Source organism: Dermochelys coriacea, chromosome 1 (assembly GCF_009764565.3).
Source record: "Dermochelys coriacea isolate rDerCor1 chromosome 1, rDerCor1.pri.v4, whole genome shotgun sequence".
Taxonomy (NCBI): domain Eukaryota; kingdom Metazoa; phylum Chordata; order Testudines; family Dermochelyidae; genus Dermochelys; species Dermochelys coriacea.
Window position 1 is genome coordinate 119105233 of NC_050068.2, and position 14716 is coordinate 119119948.

The following is a 14716-nucleotide window of genomic DNA, read 5'->3' on the forward strand; positions in this document are numbered from 1 at the left end:
CTTATTATGCTCATAGTAGAAAGATGAGAACGCTTACTTACATTTTTGCTAGGTACACACATGAGAGTCCCCTGCTTTACTTGGCCTGCTTCCACCACGACACCCATCACTATTGGGTCACGGGAGTTGAAAATAAACTGAGGGAGTATTTTCATCTTGCAAGGAAATACTGCTATATGCCTAAGAAATCACAGGGAAGAGGCATTTTGAAATAATGCATGTAATGCTGTTAGTTTTGGACATTCTCACACCACATACTCTTTAGACACGTTTATAATTATTTTAGAGGAGAATATTCACTGAATGTGAACAAATTCTGAACAATTCTAGTTGAAGCAGATCATATAGGAAAGTAGCTTGTGTGAGCTTTATTTTGACTAGCTTGAACCACCATCTAAGAACAAATGTAAGTAATTACAAGAATACCAATTAAAACGCAGTTCTCTTAAAAAAAGAAGTAGAAGTAACATTGCAAGGGTCTCACGTTTGTCAAGACCCCCAGATCAAAATTTACTCATTATACAAATAAAAAACCCCATCTTTTTAACTGCTAGCCCTGGAAACTCTATTTGAGATCTGAGAGGCAAGCTGGGTTCTTGCTTGTTTGCACAACACCAGCAATATGGATTCTGCAAATGCTGCCCTCAGTTCACCTCTACAAGCTTTGGATGGGGCCACATTTGTTTAACCAAGGTCAGAAATAGTCCTATAAACTGGAACTGGGTTAACAAGTGCATAAAATGTGCAAGAATAAAACAAAACCAGTTCACTCAGTCATTGCTTTCCTGAATCTGCAAGACTAACCAAAAAGAATAGTTAAATTGTTTTCGTCACTTAAGCAAGCAGAATAGAGTTTTGAAATCCTTACTCCTGATAGAATTCTGCATGGAGGTAGGAGATTACCCTGCAGCCCCCTCCCCTCATTCTGGGGCACGGACTCGGTGGTGAGGCTACACCCTGACACAGTGCAAGGGCTGGGCCTGCCCCAGAGTCCGCACCTTTGTGCCCATGTTGCAGTGTGATCTCCCCGCTCCGTACAGCCATTGGCCTGTACTCTCCACTGCAATGTTGGAGCCTCCACATTTTATTGACAAAATTGCAGAATTTTAAAATATGTACACAGAATTTTTAATTTTCTGGGCAGAATTCCCTCAGGAGGAGCAGCTGCAACAACTCACCAGGGTTAGCAGCCCTGCGACAGGCACACCAGGTGTGGGGCAGGCAGGCAGGCTCATCCCAACAGGATCCAAATGAGGAGGGGATTAGTGTGGGGGACCCAGGTGTGGGTTGAGAGGGTTCTGTGGGGGGCAATCTGAATGCGGGCGGCTCAGTGAGGGGTCTCGATGCACAGGGACTCACTGGGCGGTTCCAGCTGCAGAGGCAATGGGTTTCTGCAAGGGGGAGTCCAGGTGAAGGTGGCTGGGGCTCAGCAAGGAGGGTCTGAGTGTCGGTGTTATGGAGATCAGCAGGGGGGGTCTCTGTGACTCAGCGAGGGGGTTTGGCACCTGCAGGGGGATCCTCAGCCCCCCTTCCCACAGTGATTTACCCCTCCATCAGCTGCTCTGGGCACCCGAAATGACATACCCACGCTGCTGGGGAGGACAGCCTGACCGCTCTTGTGGCTTCCGCTATCAGAGCTACTCTCTCTCTCTCTCTCCTGTTCTCCTGGCCAAGGTAATCACTACCAGGAAGGCCGTTTTCATAGATAATTACGTCAGCAAACAGATGACCGGGGTTGAAAGGGAGGCCTAGTCAGACCTTCCAGTACCAGGTTTAGGACCCACAGGTTTAGGTTTATGGGGACAGAAAGTCAAAGTTGAGGGAAGAGGTTTATTATTTATACCCTTGAGGAATCTTACTTGGCCAAGTAGGAGCAATCAAAATCATGAGAGCTCTGCCCCTTTTTATTTTCAGCAAAACCTTCAACAGCAGGGGAAACAGAGGGAAGGCATCCCATGGGACGAGAGCATCATCCAGGGAATGGAGCAGTAGTGTGGACCTTTCCTGTTCAGGTAAATGGCGAACAGGTCTGTGAACGGTTTTCCCCATCATCTGGATAGGTCGTGAAGTACTGTTGGGTGTATCTCCTCATCATGGTCGTGTGGGAGTTTGCAACTGAGACTATCAAGTTTTGTGTGCCTGAGAGGTAAGCCACAGAAAGCATAACATTGTGGAAAATGGACCAATTCCATATCTTCATCGCCTCTACACATAGGGACGGCCTCTTGGCTCTCCCCTGCTGATTGATATAGTATATACAGGCTATGTTGTCTGTTAGGATGTGTGTGTGTGTGATCCTGCGATCAGCGGGAAGAAATGGGCGCAGGTGTTCTTGACAGCTCTTGGTTTCAGGAGATTGATGTGAAGGGACATCTCCATGGGTGACCATTTGCCTTGTGTCATGAGGCCGTTCGGATAAATGCCCCATCCCATGAGTGATGTGTCGGTGGTGAGGAGCAATGGCTGATGTTTGAGAGAAGGGAATCCCTTTGCAAACGTTGGCTGGGTCCTTCCACCAGTCTAAAGAGTTTTTTAAACTGGTGGGTAGTGTCAGGGGTTTGTCCAACGTTCGGTTCTTCCTTGTTCGGTCTGTAAACCAAGCCAAACCACATTTGGAGGCATTGCATTTGAAGCCTGCATAAGGTATCACCAACATTCCCACTGCTCTATGTCCCAAAGTGGGAGGCAAAGATTGGCCAGCATTTGTGGACTGCTTTGAACAGTGTCTATGAGCGTGACTAAGGATAGGAACCCGTGTTGAGGTTAAGCCGGTTTTGGCCTACAATGCATCGAGGTCAGCTCCTATGAATGTTATGCATTGAAGTTGACTTCTGGGTGTTGATCTGTAGACCCAGTTCTGTGAACAAATATATTGTAATCTCAGTGACTTGCTGAGCTTCCATGAGAGACTGGGGCTCTGAAGAGACAATTGTCCCGATATGGGTAAATCATTATCCCTTGACAGCGTAAATGAGTGGCCATCAGAGAACCTTGGAAATGAATCTGAGAAATCATCTGTGAACCGGTAGGATCGAGATGTGAAAATAGGCACCCTGGAGGTTGAGAGATGAAAGCCAGTCTCCCGTTCCAATGCTGGGATGATCACTGAAAGTGTGACTATCTTGAATTTTTGAGCCTTGACAAACTTATTGAGAGCTCTGAGGTCTAGTATGGGTCTCCAACCTCCTTTTCTTTTGGGTATTAGAAAAAGAGTAGAACCCCTTGTCTCATAGATGTTGATGTACTGGTTCTATAGCTCCTAGCTGGAGGAGGCAAATCTCTTGTTGTAGTAAACGTTTGTGAGACGGGTCCCTGAAAAGGGACGGGGAAGGGTATTGTGGAGGGGGTAGGGAGGTAAAATGGAGGACCTGGTTTGGACGATCTCTAGGACCCATTGGTCCAATGTTGTGTGTTCCCAGGCACTGGGGAAAGCTGCCAATCGGTGGCCAAATGGGTGTGGAACAATGGTTGGCTGTGTCAGTCAGGGAAGTAGTCCAACGGCGCCTCAACCTGCCCATCAAATGAGGGCTGGGATGAAAATTGTGGGCCAGATGGTTTGCATTTAGGGAACTTCCCTTTCTTTCTTTGGAGCTTGTAGTGATGCTGAGGTTAATACCGAGATGCCTGTGGTCTCAAGAGTAGCCCTGGAGTCCTTCAAGGTGTGAATGGAAGCATCAGTCTTCTCAGTGAAGAGCTTCGTACTCTCAAAAGGGAAGGTCCTCAGCCATGGACTGCACCACTTTTGGAAATCTCAACAAATGAAGCCATGATGCTTGTCACATCACTACAGACACGGCAATGGACCCCGCCGCTGTGTCAGCTGCATCGAGGTCAGATTGCAGCAATGTCTTTGCCATTAATTGGCCCACTTGCATAACTGCCTTAAAAGGAGTCATGATGTCCCTCTGGCATATTTTCAATTTAATTACTTTATTTAGATTAATTTATGTAGTCGTATTTCACTGTGAGGGCTTGGTAGTTGGCAATATAGAACTGTAGAGTGGCCAAGGAGTACGCTTTTCTGCCAAAAAGGAATTGGAAGTGCCTTGTTCCAATAGTAAGGAGTAGCCCTTGACTGGTGTTGTCGGCCATGGAAGTTGATTTCATCCACCATGATGGAGCTAGGTAGGAAAAAAGGAATTCAAATTCCCTGGCAGGGACATAGTGTTTTTTGTCTGCTCGCTTTCAGGTTGGTGCCACTAATGGTGGATTTGCCACATATAGTCTTTGCCAGGTCTAAAATGGCCTCATTAATTGGGAGGGTGATCTTTGAGGATGACGTCAAGGAGCTGATGGTGGGTGTGCCTGACTTCCTCCAATGGAAGGACATCTACCACCCTTTTTGCTAGCTCCTGGAAAAGACAAGTCATCTGCCAAAAGGTGGTGGGGGAGGCAGGATGGCTTCATCTGGAGAAGAGGAGGATATGGTCCTTGGTATCACTTCCTTCTCAGTACTGGCTTCCTGCTCCTCCCTCTCTCATGAGGTGGTTCCAAAACCCTGGATGTTGCAGTGGAGGGGGTGTGCCTGGAGAGTTCTTGAGTGAGGCTCGAAGTTTGAGAGGCATGCTGTTGGTGCACTGCCCAAGGGTCCCATTATGGCCATTACTGTGGCATAGAGCCTGGTGATGGCACCCATGGGTGGTCGTACCAAGATGGTGGGGATGGGGAGGAGTGAATCCTTGGGCCCTGTTGGTAGTGAGCACCATATGGAACTTGGGAGGAGTACTGTGACACTACCTCCCCTGGCTCACTGTCTGAATCCTTGCTAGAGAGCAAAGCAGCATGGCATGGCATGGCAGCGGGAATACTTCCTGTGTTTGGTAGAAGTTCGGTGCAGAGGTCTTGGTACCGAGATGGAGACTTGAGTGCATCTGGCATGCAGAGGTCTCTGGAATGACAGGATTCTGCTGGTACCAATCATTCTGGCATCGGTGGTGGGGGGCAGAGACCTTGTGTGCACCTGTCTTTCAGGTGCCATATGAGCTGTCACTGGCAGTACCAAAGTGAACTCATGTACTGGGAGAGTCTTTTTAGAACATTTACTCTTGTCCTTCAGTACCATGCCCATTCAGTACAGGGGCCTGGCAGCAGTACCAGTAGCCACCAGTTTTTGTAAGGCATGGCTGTTGCACTGAGATGGTTTCAGTGCCAGTGGTGCTGAAGATGCCGAACGAGATGGTTATTGCTATCTCAGGGCTCACTAAGGGGACTTCCAACTCTCTTCTTGGATGACTTGCAAGTGGGGTCCGCAGCCTGTTTCTTCAACCCACATCACTTAGATGTGTGAGGTTGTGGGGAACTCTCATGTCTACCAGGTGACATACCACAGAGCTGCCTCCATGAAGATGATCTTCTGGAGGAGCTCTGTCTTTGCAGGATCCTGGATGGAGTTGTTGGCAAAGACTACACTTCTGCTGTATGTGGCCTTCCCTGAGACAGCGAATGTACTAAGTGCACTTATCCACAAGTAGGATCGCCTCTTTACAGGTGTCACTTCTTGAAGCCTAATGAACTGAGCATACCTCATTGAGGGGAAGGGTCTCCGGCAGGGGAAAAAAGGCAGAAAGAAAAATAGTCTTGGGGGGAGGGGAGGAGTGAAGGAAGAGGAGAGAATAAGAAAGGAGGAGGAAGAAAAAAAATACTACAACTAACTAAAAGTAAATAGAACAAGAGAATAGCCTTAACGGACTGCTAATGGCATCATCTCTAGCCATGGGCATCAGAGAGACTGGCGGGAGGGAGATGGGATTAGCCCATGTGCACTAACTAGCCCCATGGCGCAGACCAAGGAGAGACAGCACACGTGCAGGCCTAATGGACACTGCTACCAAAGTTTGCCTATCAGCAGCTCGGAGATGCAAGCACCTCTACAGTGGAGTACCCATGGGGACACTACTCGAAGAGAAAGCTCCATTTTATATGGTCACTTCAGACTAGATTTTATGATGGTGGTTCTGTAACTGGAAGTGTCTTAGTAAATCTGCTCCTGAGTGAAAAAGAAGTTCCGCTGCTCTGTGCTGGGACTGTAGAATTCTTGACATTTCAATAAAAAAATAAATTTAAAACCCCACTAGAACTTTATGAGAAGAACTCCATGATTAACAGAAATATGCATTCAGTCGTATGCTTTTCATTTCATTAGGGATTACACAGGTTTGAAAGCCTCCAAATAAGGAGGACTCACTTACTTGAACTCTTCCTGTTTCTGTTTTTTGTAGTCTTGCCTGTATTTTGTAAAGGCGTCAAATAGGTGATAAATTATTTCTGCACTAAAAATTCGAACTCCTAAACTATCAGCCATTTCCTGGGCATCTCGTTCAATCCTCACATCAAATGCCAGAATTACTGCATATCTGCAAGTTAAAAAAAAAAAAAATAAAAAAAATCAGTTGTGAAATAGCCTACAGAACAAGTAACAGTTGGAAACTTTACCATACATCCTAATGAGCACAGCAGCATAAGAAAAAGTTACTTACTGAGGATCATGTTCCAGCATAACTGATGCCTTCATAACATCCTTTTTATGGACAGGACCTATGTTAATTCCAGCATACTGTTGGGAAAAAGCAATCAATGGCTACCTGTTCTTCTTCAGTTAGATGAACATAGTTATGGTATGAAACACTAATTTTTTGTTTTATCAAATACTTACTGGCACTTCTGATGTCTTAAGAAATTCAAGTAGTGCCTCCAAAGAGCCCAACGTAGAGGCCTGGACATAAACACCTTTCTCTTCTAACTTGATAGCATTCAGTGTTTGCTTCAATTCATGTATTAACTCATCCTTTAAAAAGAAAAGCCAGTTTTAGCAATCTTACCAAACTACAATAGTCTCCTAAGCTTCTAAACTCCTCTATCCATCCACGGTCTTCTAATGAACCAATCAATATGGTATCTGGACACCATGTGCCAACTTATATAATTGGCCTTCTGCTCCACCACTCCATGGCTAAAGTAACTGTCAGTATAGGGAGAGGTTTCTTCTCCCCCTCCAATATAGCTAGAAGAATCTCTGGACCATAAAGTCCTACCAAATCACTTGAAGATTTTGCAAAAAGATAGGTTTTGCATTATTATTGAAAGAGCTTATCCTCTTCCAGTGGTTGCAGACATGTGTTCCACTCAGATGTGTGCACACCCAGCGCACCAAAGCTGGAGAATTTTGCCTAGCAGTACCTTTAGGGGCAGTACTTGCTTCCCTCCCCTCATAAGCCCTCCCATGACTATATTAGGGCAACATCACCCCAACCTCCCTCAGTTCCTTTTCACCACCCGCAGCTAGAGTCTGAACACTTAGTGTTCATTCCTTCACACTGGTCTTCATAGCATTTTGCATCTTCTTTGTATATAGTTATAGTTAGTACCGTTAATTAGTCAGTAATAGGAAACAGTTAGGTAGTCTCCCCCAGTGGGATGCCCTCATCAGGGTTTAAATATTGCCCTCTGCATGAGGCAGCTATCTCCAATATTGATCCCCACACCAGAAGTTCATTGTGTCTTGGGGAAGGGCACTTTAAAGAAAGGTGCTCCATATGCAAGTCCTTTAAAAAGAGGACACAGGTAGCTATAGACTTAGGATTAAAACAGCACCTTCTCAAGCAGGCGAGGCCTGCCTCAATGTGGGTCTGCTGTGGAGAATCAGATCCCTCAAAGTGCTGCAGTCAGTATGGATTGGTGCTTCTTGACCAACCCTGGAGTACTTGCCCAGAAAAAATAAAAAGGACTGCTCCCCTTCATCGGGACCCCTGAGAAAAAGAACTCACAAAACAGACTGTGGTTGTTTCAGAGGTCAGGGAGATCATCTGCTCCACCTAAGAGAAGTACTGAGTAGGACCCGATCTCTGGTACTGAGGAGGGATCAGGATGAATCTGTACCATTAACTGCAGTACCATCTCCGGGGCGCCCTTTGAGTCTGGTACCCTTGGCAGAGATGACAGCACTGTCAGTTTCCACTCTGCCAGCCTCTCAGATTTGCTGTGCCTATCTGTCCCTGTTCCACTGCTTATTCAGGATCATCGAGCTACAGTGACATCATTTGCAGATTCCTCAGCTGTCCCAGGTTTGGTGGCAGTTTCCTGCAGAAACCGAACATATCGTTGACATGGATAGAATCCTTGGTACCGATACAGACTATGACGCGGCCTGCATCTGCTGGCCTGGGACCAGCTTCATTTTTGACACCTATGCCTCTTTTGGGGACCAGTAGGACTTCGGAGCTGATCCCAGTATTCAAAAATTCGTCAACTGTTCCTTTCATACAGATGCCACTGTGAGGTTGGGCCATGGATGGTGCGGGACACTTGGTAGCTCAGTCAGGAGTGGCCCCACCGCCACTATCAAGCTATTTAGAGGGATCCTCACAAGTGAGCACAGAGGCGCCTTCCCCATCTCGTTCTCGAAGGTTGTTCAGACACTGTGGGAGTCTGAGTCAAGATTGGTACTGTTGCCACAGAAGAGACAAGGGACCCTGGCCTATTTCTAACTTTTCCCTAATGCTGAATATCCTTATCCACAATGGCTTCCCTAGAAAGTCCCTCACTCGGTGAAGTCCCAATCTACTAACCCTAGAACAGGGCGGGGCAAACTTTTTGGCCCAAGGGCCAAATCTGGGTATGGAAATTGTATGGTGGGCCATGAACGCTCACGAAATTGGGGGTAGGGTGGAGGGCTCCAGGTGGGGGTGTGGCTGGAGATGAGGGGTTCAGGGTGCAGGAAGGTACTCCAGGCTGGGACCGAGGGTTCAGAGGGCAGGAGGGGATCAAGGCTGGGGCAGAGGGTTGGGGAAGGTGAGAAGGTCAGGGGTGCAAGCTCCAGTTGGTGCTTACCTCAAGCAGCTCCCAGAAGCAGCAGCAGCAGCAGCAGCAGCAGCAGAAGCATCTCCCCCCTCCAGCTCCTACATGGAGGCACAGCCAGGCAGCTCTGCGCGCTGCCCTGTCCACAGGTGCCACCCCTGTAGCTTCCGGAAGCAGTAGCATATCCCGCACCCTGGCTCCCGTGTGGAGGCACGGCCAGGCAGCTCCGCATGCTGCCCTGTCCGCAGGCGCCACCTCACTCCAATGGGAGCTGCAGGGGTGGCGCTTGGGGTAGAGGCAATGTGTGGAGCCCCCTGGCTGCCCCTATGCATAGAAGCCAGAAGGGGGACATGCCTCTGCTTCTGGGAGCCATGTGGAGTCGCAGCACACACAGAGTGGGTCAAGCCCCTGACCCCGCTCCCTGGCTAGAGCGCCAGAGCAGGGCAAGCTCCAGATGGTGCTCCCCAGCGGAAGCTCAAGGGTCAGATTTAAACATCTGATGGGCTGGACACGGCCCTTAGTTTGCCCACTCCGGCTCTAGAATGACAGCACCTGTACCTCCGGTAGGCTCCCCACTGAAACCACCTGTCCTGCAGCCACCAGCAAAGGGAGCACCCTCTGCATGAGGACATCCTGAACCTTTGGGACAGTCTGATGTCATTCCACAAAGGATTCCACTGGCTGCAGCTACCTTGTCCTCTTCAGCACCAATGACACAGTGGTACCTTAGTCCTCATCTCCAGTACCAGAAGATTGCAGATCGCATCAGCATCTGCTTAGATACATGGCGACGGCCTGAGATATTCAGTTCAAGTTTGTGCAGGAAAATACCCATATGTTGGTTGATATCCTCCAGCCACTGGCTTCTGGAAGAGTTGCCCTCCCGATAATGAAGCAACATTACAGCCTGCTAAATCTTACAGAATACCCTGACTTTGTTAATGCCCACAGCAAAGTGCACTGATAAGAGATACAATGTCCGAACGCAGGACTTCAAATCCTATTTCACCCATCCAGGTCACAATTCCCTGGTTGTGGCAGCAGCAAATGAGTGAGACTGAAGAAATACATCTATGCCTCAAGAGTCCAAAAGGCTAGATTTGATGGGGAGAGAGCTATTTGACTTCCCCCTTGCACATGCGTATTGCAAAATATGATTTTGTGAACTGAGACCCCATGTCCAAATTTGTAGACAAGTTACCAGAATCCTCCAGGGAGAAATTCAAGGCCTTTCTTATGGAAGGTCATTTAGTGGCCAAAACTTCTTTACAATCAATCCTGGATATAGCAGATGATACAGCCAAGGCCATGAGCCTGGATGAAACTATGAGAAGAAATCTCATGGTTACAAAACACTGGCATAGCGCCTAAGATCCAGCAAAGCATATAGTAGACTTGCCATTTGATGGTAACCTCCTACGCTCGGAGAAAACGGATGAGACATTACATTCTTTCAAAGACTCTTGGGGAACCCTATGCTCTTCGGGAATTTATATCCAGTCACACAGATATGTGGGAACCAACAGCAATATCATTCTGAGCAATATTTCCATCCTTCCTACACTGCAAGGCAGCAAGCTTTCCCCTGAAAGGGGCATAAGTCACTGAGGAGGAAACTTTTTTGGTCTACTTTTAGTCAAATGGCCTGTCCTCTTCCTTCTTCAGCCAGTCTGTTTGACCACAGTTTTGAGAGCAGCACCTCAGTTCTCAATGTCATACCTATGCCCCAGATATCTGAGGACAGGCTGTCTCACTTCTACAGTGCTTGGGAGATGACAACTATGGACAGATGGAGTTCTAAGCACTGTGGAACTGGGTTATGCCATTCAGTTGCAAGCCATTCTCCCCTCCCCTCCCTCTACCCCATCCTCCAGGGACTTCTCTCACAAATCACTGCTGTTACAGCAGGTACAATTCCTGTGTACTCTAGGGCAACTGTTCTCAAACACATTTTTCCCTCCTAAAGCTTCTCAAACCTCACCCCTCTTCTCAGCCCTCACATGACTGGTTTGCTGCTCTTGATCTTCAGGACACTTATTTGAAAAATGACAATCTTCCCAGGCCACAGGCAGTTCCTCAGATTCCTGGTCACTGGCCATCACTACCAGGGCATGGTTCTCCCCTTTGGACTGTTCCAAGTGAATAACTGTATGCATTATCCACAGCTTATGAAGTTGCTCAGATGATGCCTCCACAGTCAGTGCGGGTTCATTCAACAAGAGCTCAGGTGACAGGGCTACATTTCTTAGCAATGTCTCAGTAGTAGACACCAGCAGGGCTACGATGTGGTCTTCTGTGCATACTTTTGCTAGACATTCTGTTATCACTATGGCATTGAGATCTGCTGCCAACTTTGGGAATGCAGTTCTGCACTCACTATTTAAATAGACTCCAAGCCCATTTCCTGCTGGAACTGCTTGTGAATCACCTGAGTGGAATACATGCCTGCAACCATTCAAAGAAGAGGAGACAGTTACTTACCTGTATTGTAACTTCTACTCTTCGAAATGTGGGTGCAGACATGTATTCCACAACCTTGCTCCACCCCTGCTCATACGGGTACTGCTAAGCAAAATTGTCCAGTTTTGGTGCACTGGCATGTGCACCCCCGAGTGGAATACGTGTCTGCCCTCACATCTCGAAGAACAACAGTTACGATATGGACAAATAACTCTTCTCTTCAATCCATTGCTCTCTCCTTCCTAATACAGTAATAGTCTCTAGCGTTGAGACTGATGAAGCTCTGATCAGTCAATATAGGCAGAATGTGACTGTCAGCTACATAGTGTCTTCACTAGCGTAAGAAAACAAAGCTGCTCCTTTCTGATCAGCCACAAAAGCAGAGACCCCTAAAATCTTGAACAGTATATATTTTTTAAATGCCCTTTGTGGTACGGTGTACTGAGCAAACAAATTACATAACACTGACTGGAAGAGACCAGCATACAGACCTCATTACATTCAGAGCAAAATACTCACTCCTGCCAAGGCTTCCTGCAATATTAAAGATGCAGTCCAGTTCCTTGACAAACAAACTTTCTATTCCCTTAATTTTGGTAAGTGCTCAGATGGTCACTGTATGGAAGTTGCGCTATATCCATACATGCCAGTCAGAATTTTATGACTTTATGGAATATGAATTTAACATTTGTTTTTAAACTAATATTAAGTGGACAGTTCTGGCAATTGCGTGATTAAATCACTGAGGCAGTCCCTTTATACCATTTGATGGGATGAAGTTTTCAAAAAGTGAATTTTTGATTTAGAGAATTAAAAGCTCATCCAGAACTGTAGTACATCTATATTAGTACAAGGATATGGAACAATTAAACATGCATAGGAAAAGTCCTCACTAATTTTCTCTTGTGTAGTACTTCCTAACATATGCTGAAACCAGTTCTGTAAATTCAAGTATTCTGATCTCACTAATTTAAACAAATTTATATTTTGGGCTAACAACTAATTTTAATAAAATGGGCCAGATTACTACAGGTAATCAAAACAATAATTACACACACAAACTAGACTACTGGGTAGTTTGGTTTTTATTAACAATCTCACAATCAGACTCCAGTAAGCTAATTTTCTACCTGGTAATAAATGTGTCATGGAAACACTAATGAATTCCACTATGCTAGAGTTACAGGTTAGTGTTAACATAAAACTATCATACATTACGAAATTGTTTTAGATACAACCAAAATGGCTGTTTCCTGCATGCTGAAGTTTCAACATTTTAACAGATTAAAAATTCCAGTTTAAAAAGTAACAATAAAAATCTTATTCAATGGATTTCATGTTACTTGGCATTCCATTATAGAGCCTACTGGAATTGTATATGTTCAGCAATGTCTCACCTTAAGAACTGGGATCTCATCCTCTTTATGAGCCACAAGCAGGGGCAAACCAGCCAAAGTTTTCTCCAAGTCTTTCCCAAGAATCTTTACGCCCTGGGCTGCCATAACTTCTTTGTGTTTTTCATACTGGTTCTGAAGAAAGAAAGAAAAATATTCATTTAAGGAGTTCACATGGATGTTCCTTAGCAGCACACAGCAGGACTTTAGCTACTCAGCAGATCACGTGGTCATATGTCCCTCTTTCCCATGCTACCAATAAAGACAGTCAAAGATGCCTAATTTTATGGCTGCACAAGCAAACAAGGAGGCACAGATTGACAATCAAGCCCTGTAGCACAGAGGCGGCTCAGGTCTGTTCCCACTTCTTCCAGGTTTTTTTTGCCTTCAATTCCCTGAAGCAGGGAGCCTCAGTCTGCATGCCCAGGTGCTCTCTTCTTAATTCTTCCTCTTGCGTCTCTCTTACACCCAGAACTAAAGAAAAGGCTCAAGAGAGAAGGAAAAGGAATCCCAGAAAAAAGCAGACAGAAAACAGAGCAGCAGAGAGTCTGTCAGCAAGTCCCCCGCTTCTGACAGATTTAGTTTTGTTTTTGGGGGCGGGGGAGAGAGGAGGGAGGTACAGCAGACAGCACTCTACAAAGAGTCTACAAGGGCTCTGAGGCAGGACTGCCTCTGCCCCTCCACCCTCACCATGACTGGAGAGTAGGTGGTCTTGGATGAGGAGGAGAGTAGACAGCCCTTCCTAATGGCCTCTTTCTTGATAGCAATACACCAGTATCTCCCCCCTCTCATCTCCCTGAAGCTCCAGCACTGTTCCTCCACAGCCTAGGGAAATCTTGCAGATCCCTCTCCTAACCAGACTCTCCCTACAGCAAGGTATTTCACAGTCTCAGCTTGAAGATACTGTCAAGTCAGTGTCTGGATCCATTTCCTCTGGAAGGTCTCTACCTTCCTGGAGATTCCAGTATAGCTCCCTAACCCCTCAAACACCCCACCCTTTCAAGCTCTCTGGAGGTACCCAAATTCATCTCCTGCCTCAAGGCTAATGAAGTTTCTTTAGGTGACCCTAACCTGCTAAAGGAGCCCATTTCCCATTGGACCCCTCAGGAAGTGACAAGAACTAAGGAGCCCAGACTCTCAGTAAGATTCAAGCTCTTAAGTGCACTCTGAAAATGAGACAAGAGGCAAAATTTTACCCTTTATTTTTAAACATAAGGGAGTATGTGCACAGATGTGCCCTCAGTTCACCCTCCCACAGTAAGCAGGTACCCAGCAACTGCAGATGAATCGAACAGGACCTTGCCCTGAGAACGACAAAGAGAAGCCTTAATATCCAGTCTCTAGCCCTTATAGGCCAACAGCAGTACCACCGGACACCAAGGACAGGAAAGCTAACCTAGCACTTCATAGGGCCTCCAAGAGGAGTTGTCGTCGCCATCTGCATTGCCATTCACTCAATCCGCATGGGTGTCCAGGTGAACCTGGACAAGGTGCCTGATCTCCTTACTAGAACTAGACCCAAAAGGCCCTATTAGCGTTGTCAGATTCCACTAAGCCCTCTTCCTTCCTCTGCAACACCATTTTCAATTCAGCCAGAATTGTGTGGTCACCACAGTGGGGCATCATCATGCAAGACCGAAAATGGAATGCCAAGGTGGGTGCTAAAATCAATTTACCAACTTGCCCTATTATAGTGTCCAACTCTGTGAAGCCCCAAGGATCACAGAGCCCTGCAAGGACATACTTCCCCAACAAAAGAAAAGATGGTCCTATTGTTAAGCTTTTGGGCTGGGACTTGATCTGAATTTTAATCTGAGAAATGTTTATGATCTGTGTTATGCAAAAGGGCAGACTAGTGAGTCATAATGGTTCCTCTGGCCTTAGGTCTAGGAAATGCTCCAGACCTTACTCTACTTGAAATGAAGGCAGTAACGGAGAAAAGATCTTCTGCTCATCAGGTTCTAGCTTCTCCTCTCATAAATTAACTTTTCACTTCTGTGGCTCTCCTCCTTCTTTCAGAATGATCCAGAAGTCAATATTCTAACCTCCCTGTCTACTTCCTAGCTACA

The 14716-nt window shown here is 46.4% G+C and overlaps 1 protein-coding gene across 1 annotated transcript in view; it reads right to left on the reverse strand.

The window, feature by feature from the left end:
- The window catches only part of EIF5B (eukaryotic translation initiation factor 5B), a 71875-nt gene that overhangs the window by 1796 nt on the left and 55363 nt on the right, over positions 1 to 14716 (reverse strand). The window contains exons 18-22 of the mRNA XM_038386963.2: positions 12651 to 12782; positions 6653 to 6784; positions 6477 to 6553; positions 6189 to 6353; positions 42 to 180 (exon numbers count right to left, since the gene is read on the reverse strand). Of these exons, the coding sequence (XP_038242891.1) occupies positions 42 to 180; positions 6189 to 6353; positions 6477 to 6553; positions 6653 to 6784; positions 12651 to 12782 (645 nt within the window). The remainder of the gene's footprint in view (positions 1 to 41; positions 181 to 6188; positions 6354 to 6476; positions 6554 to 6652; positions 6785 to 12650; positions 12783 to 14716) is intronic.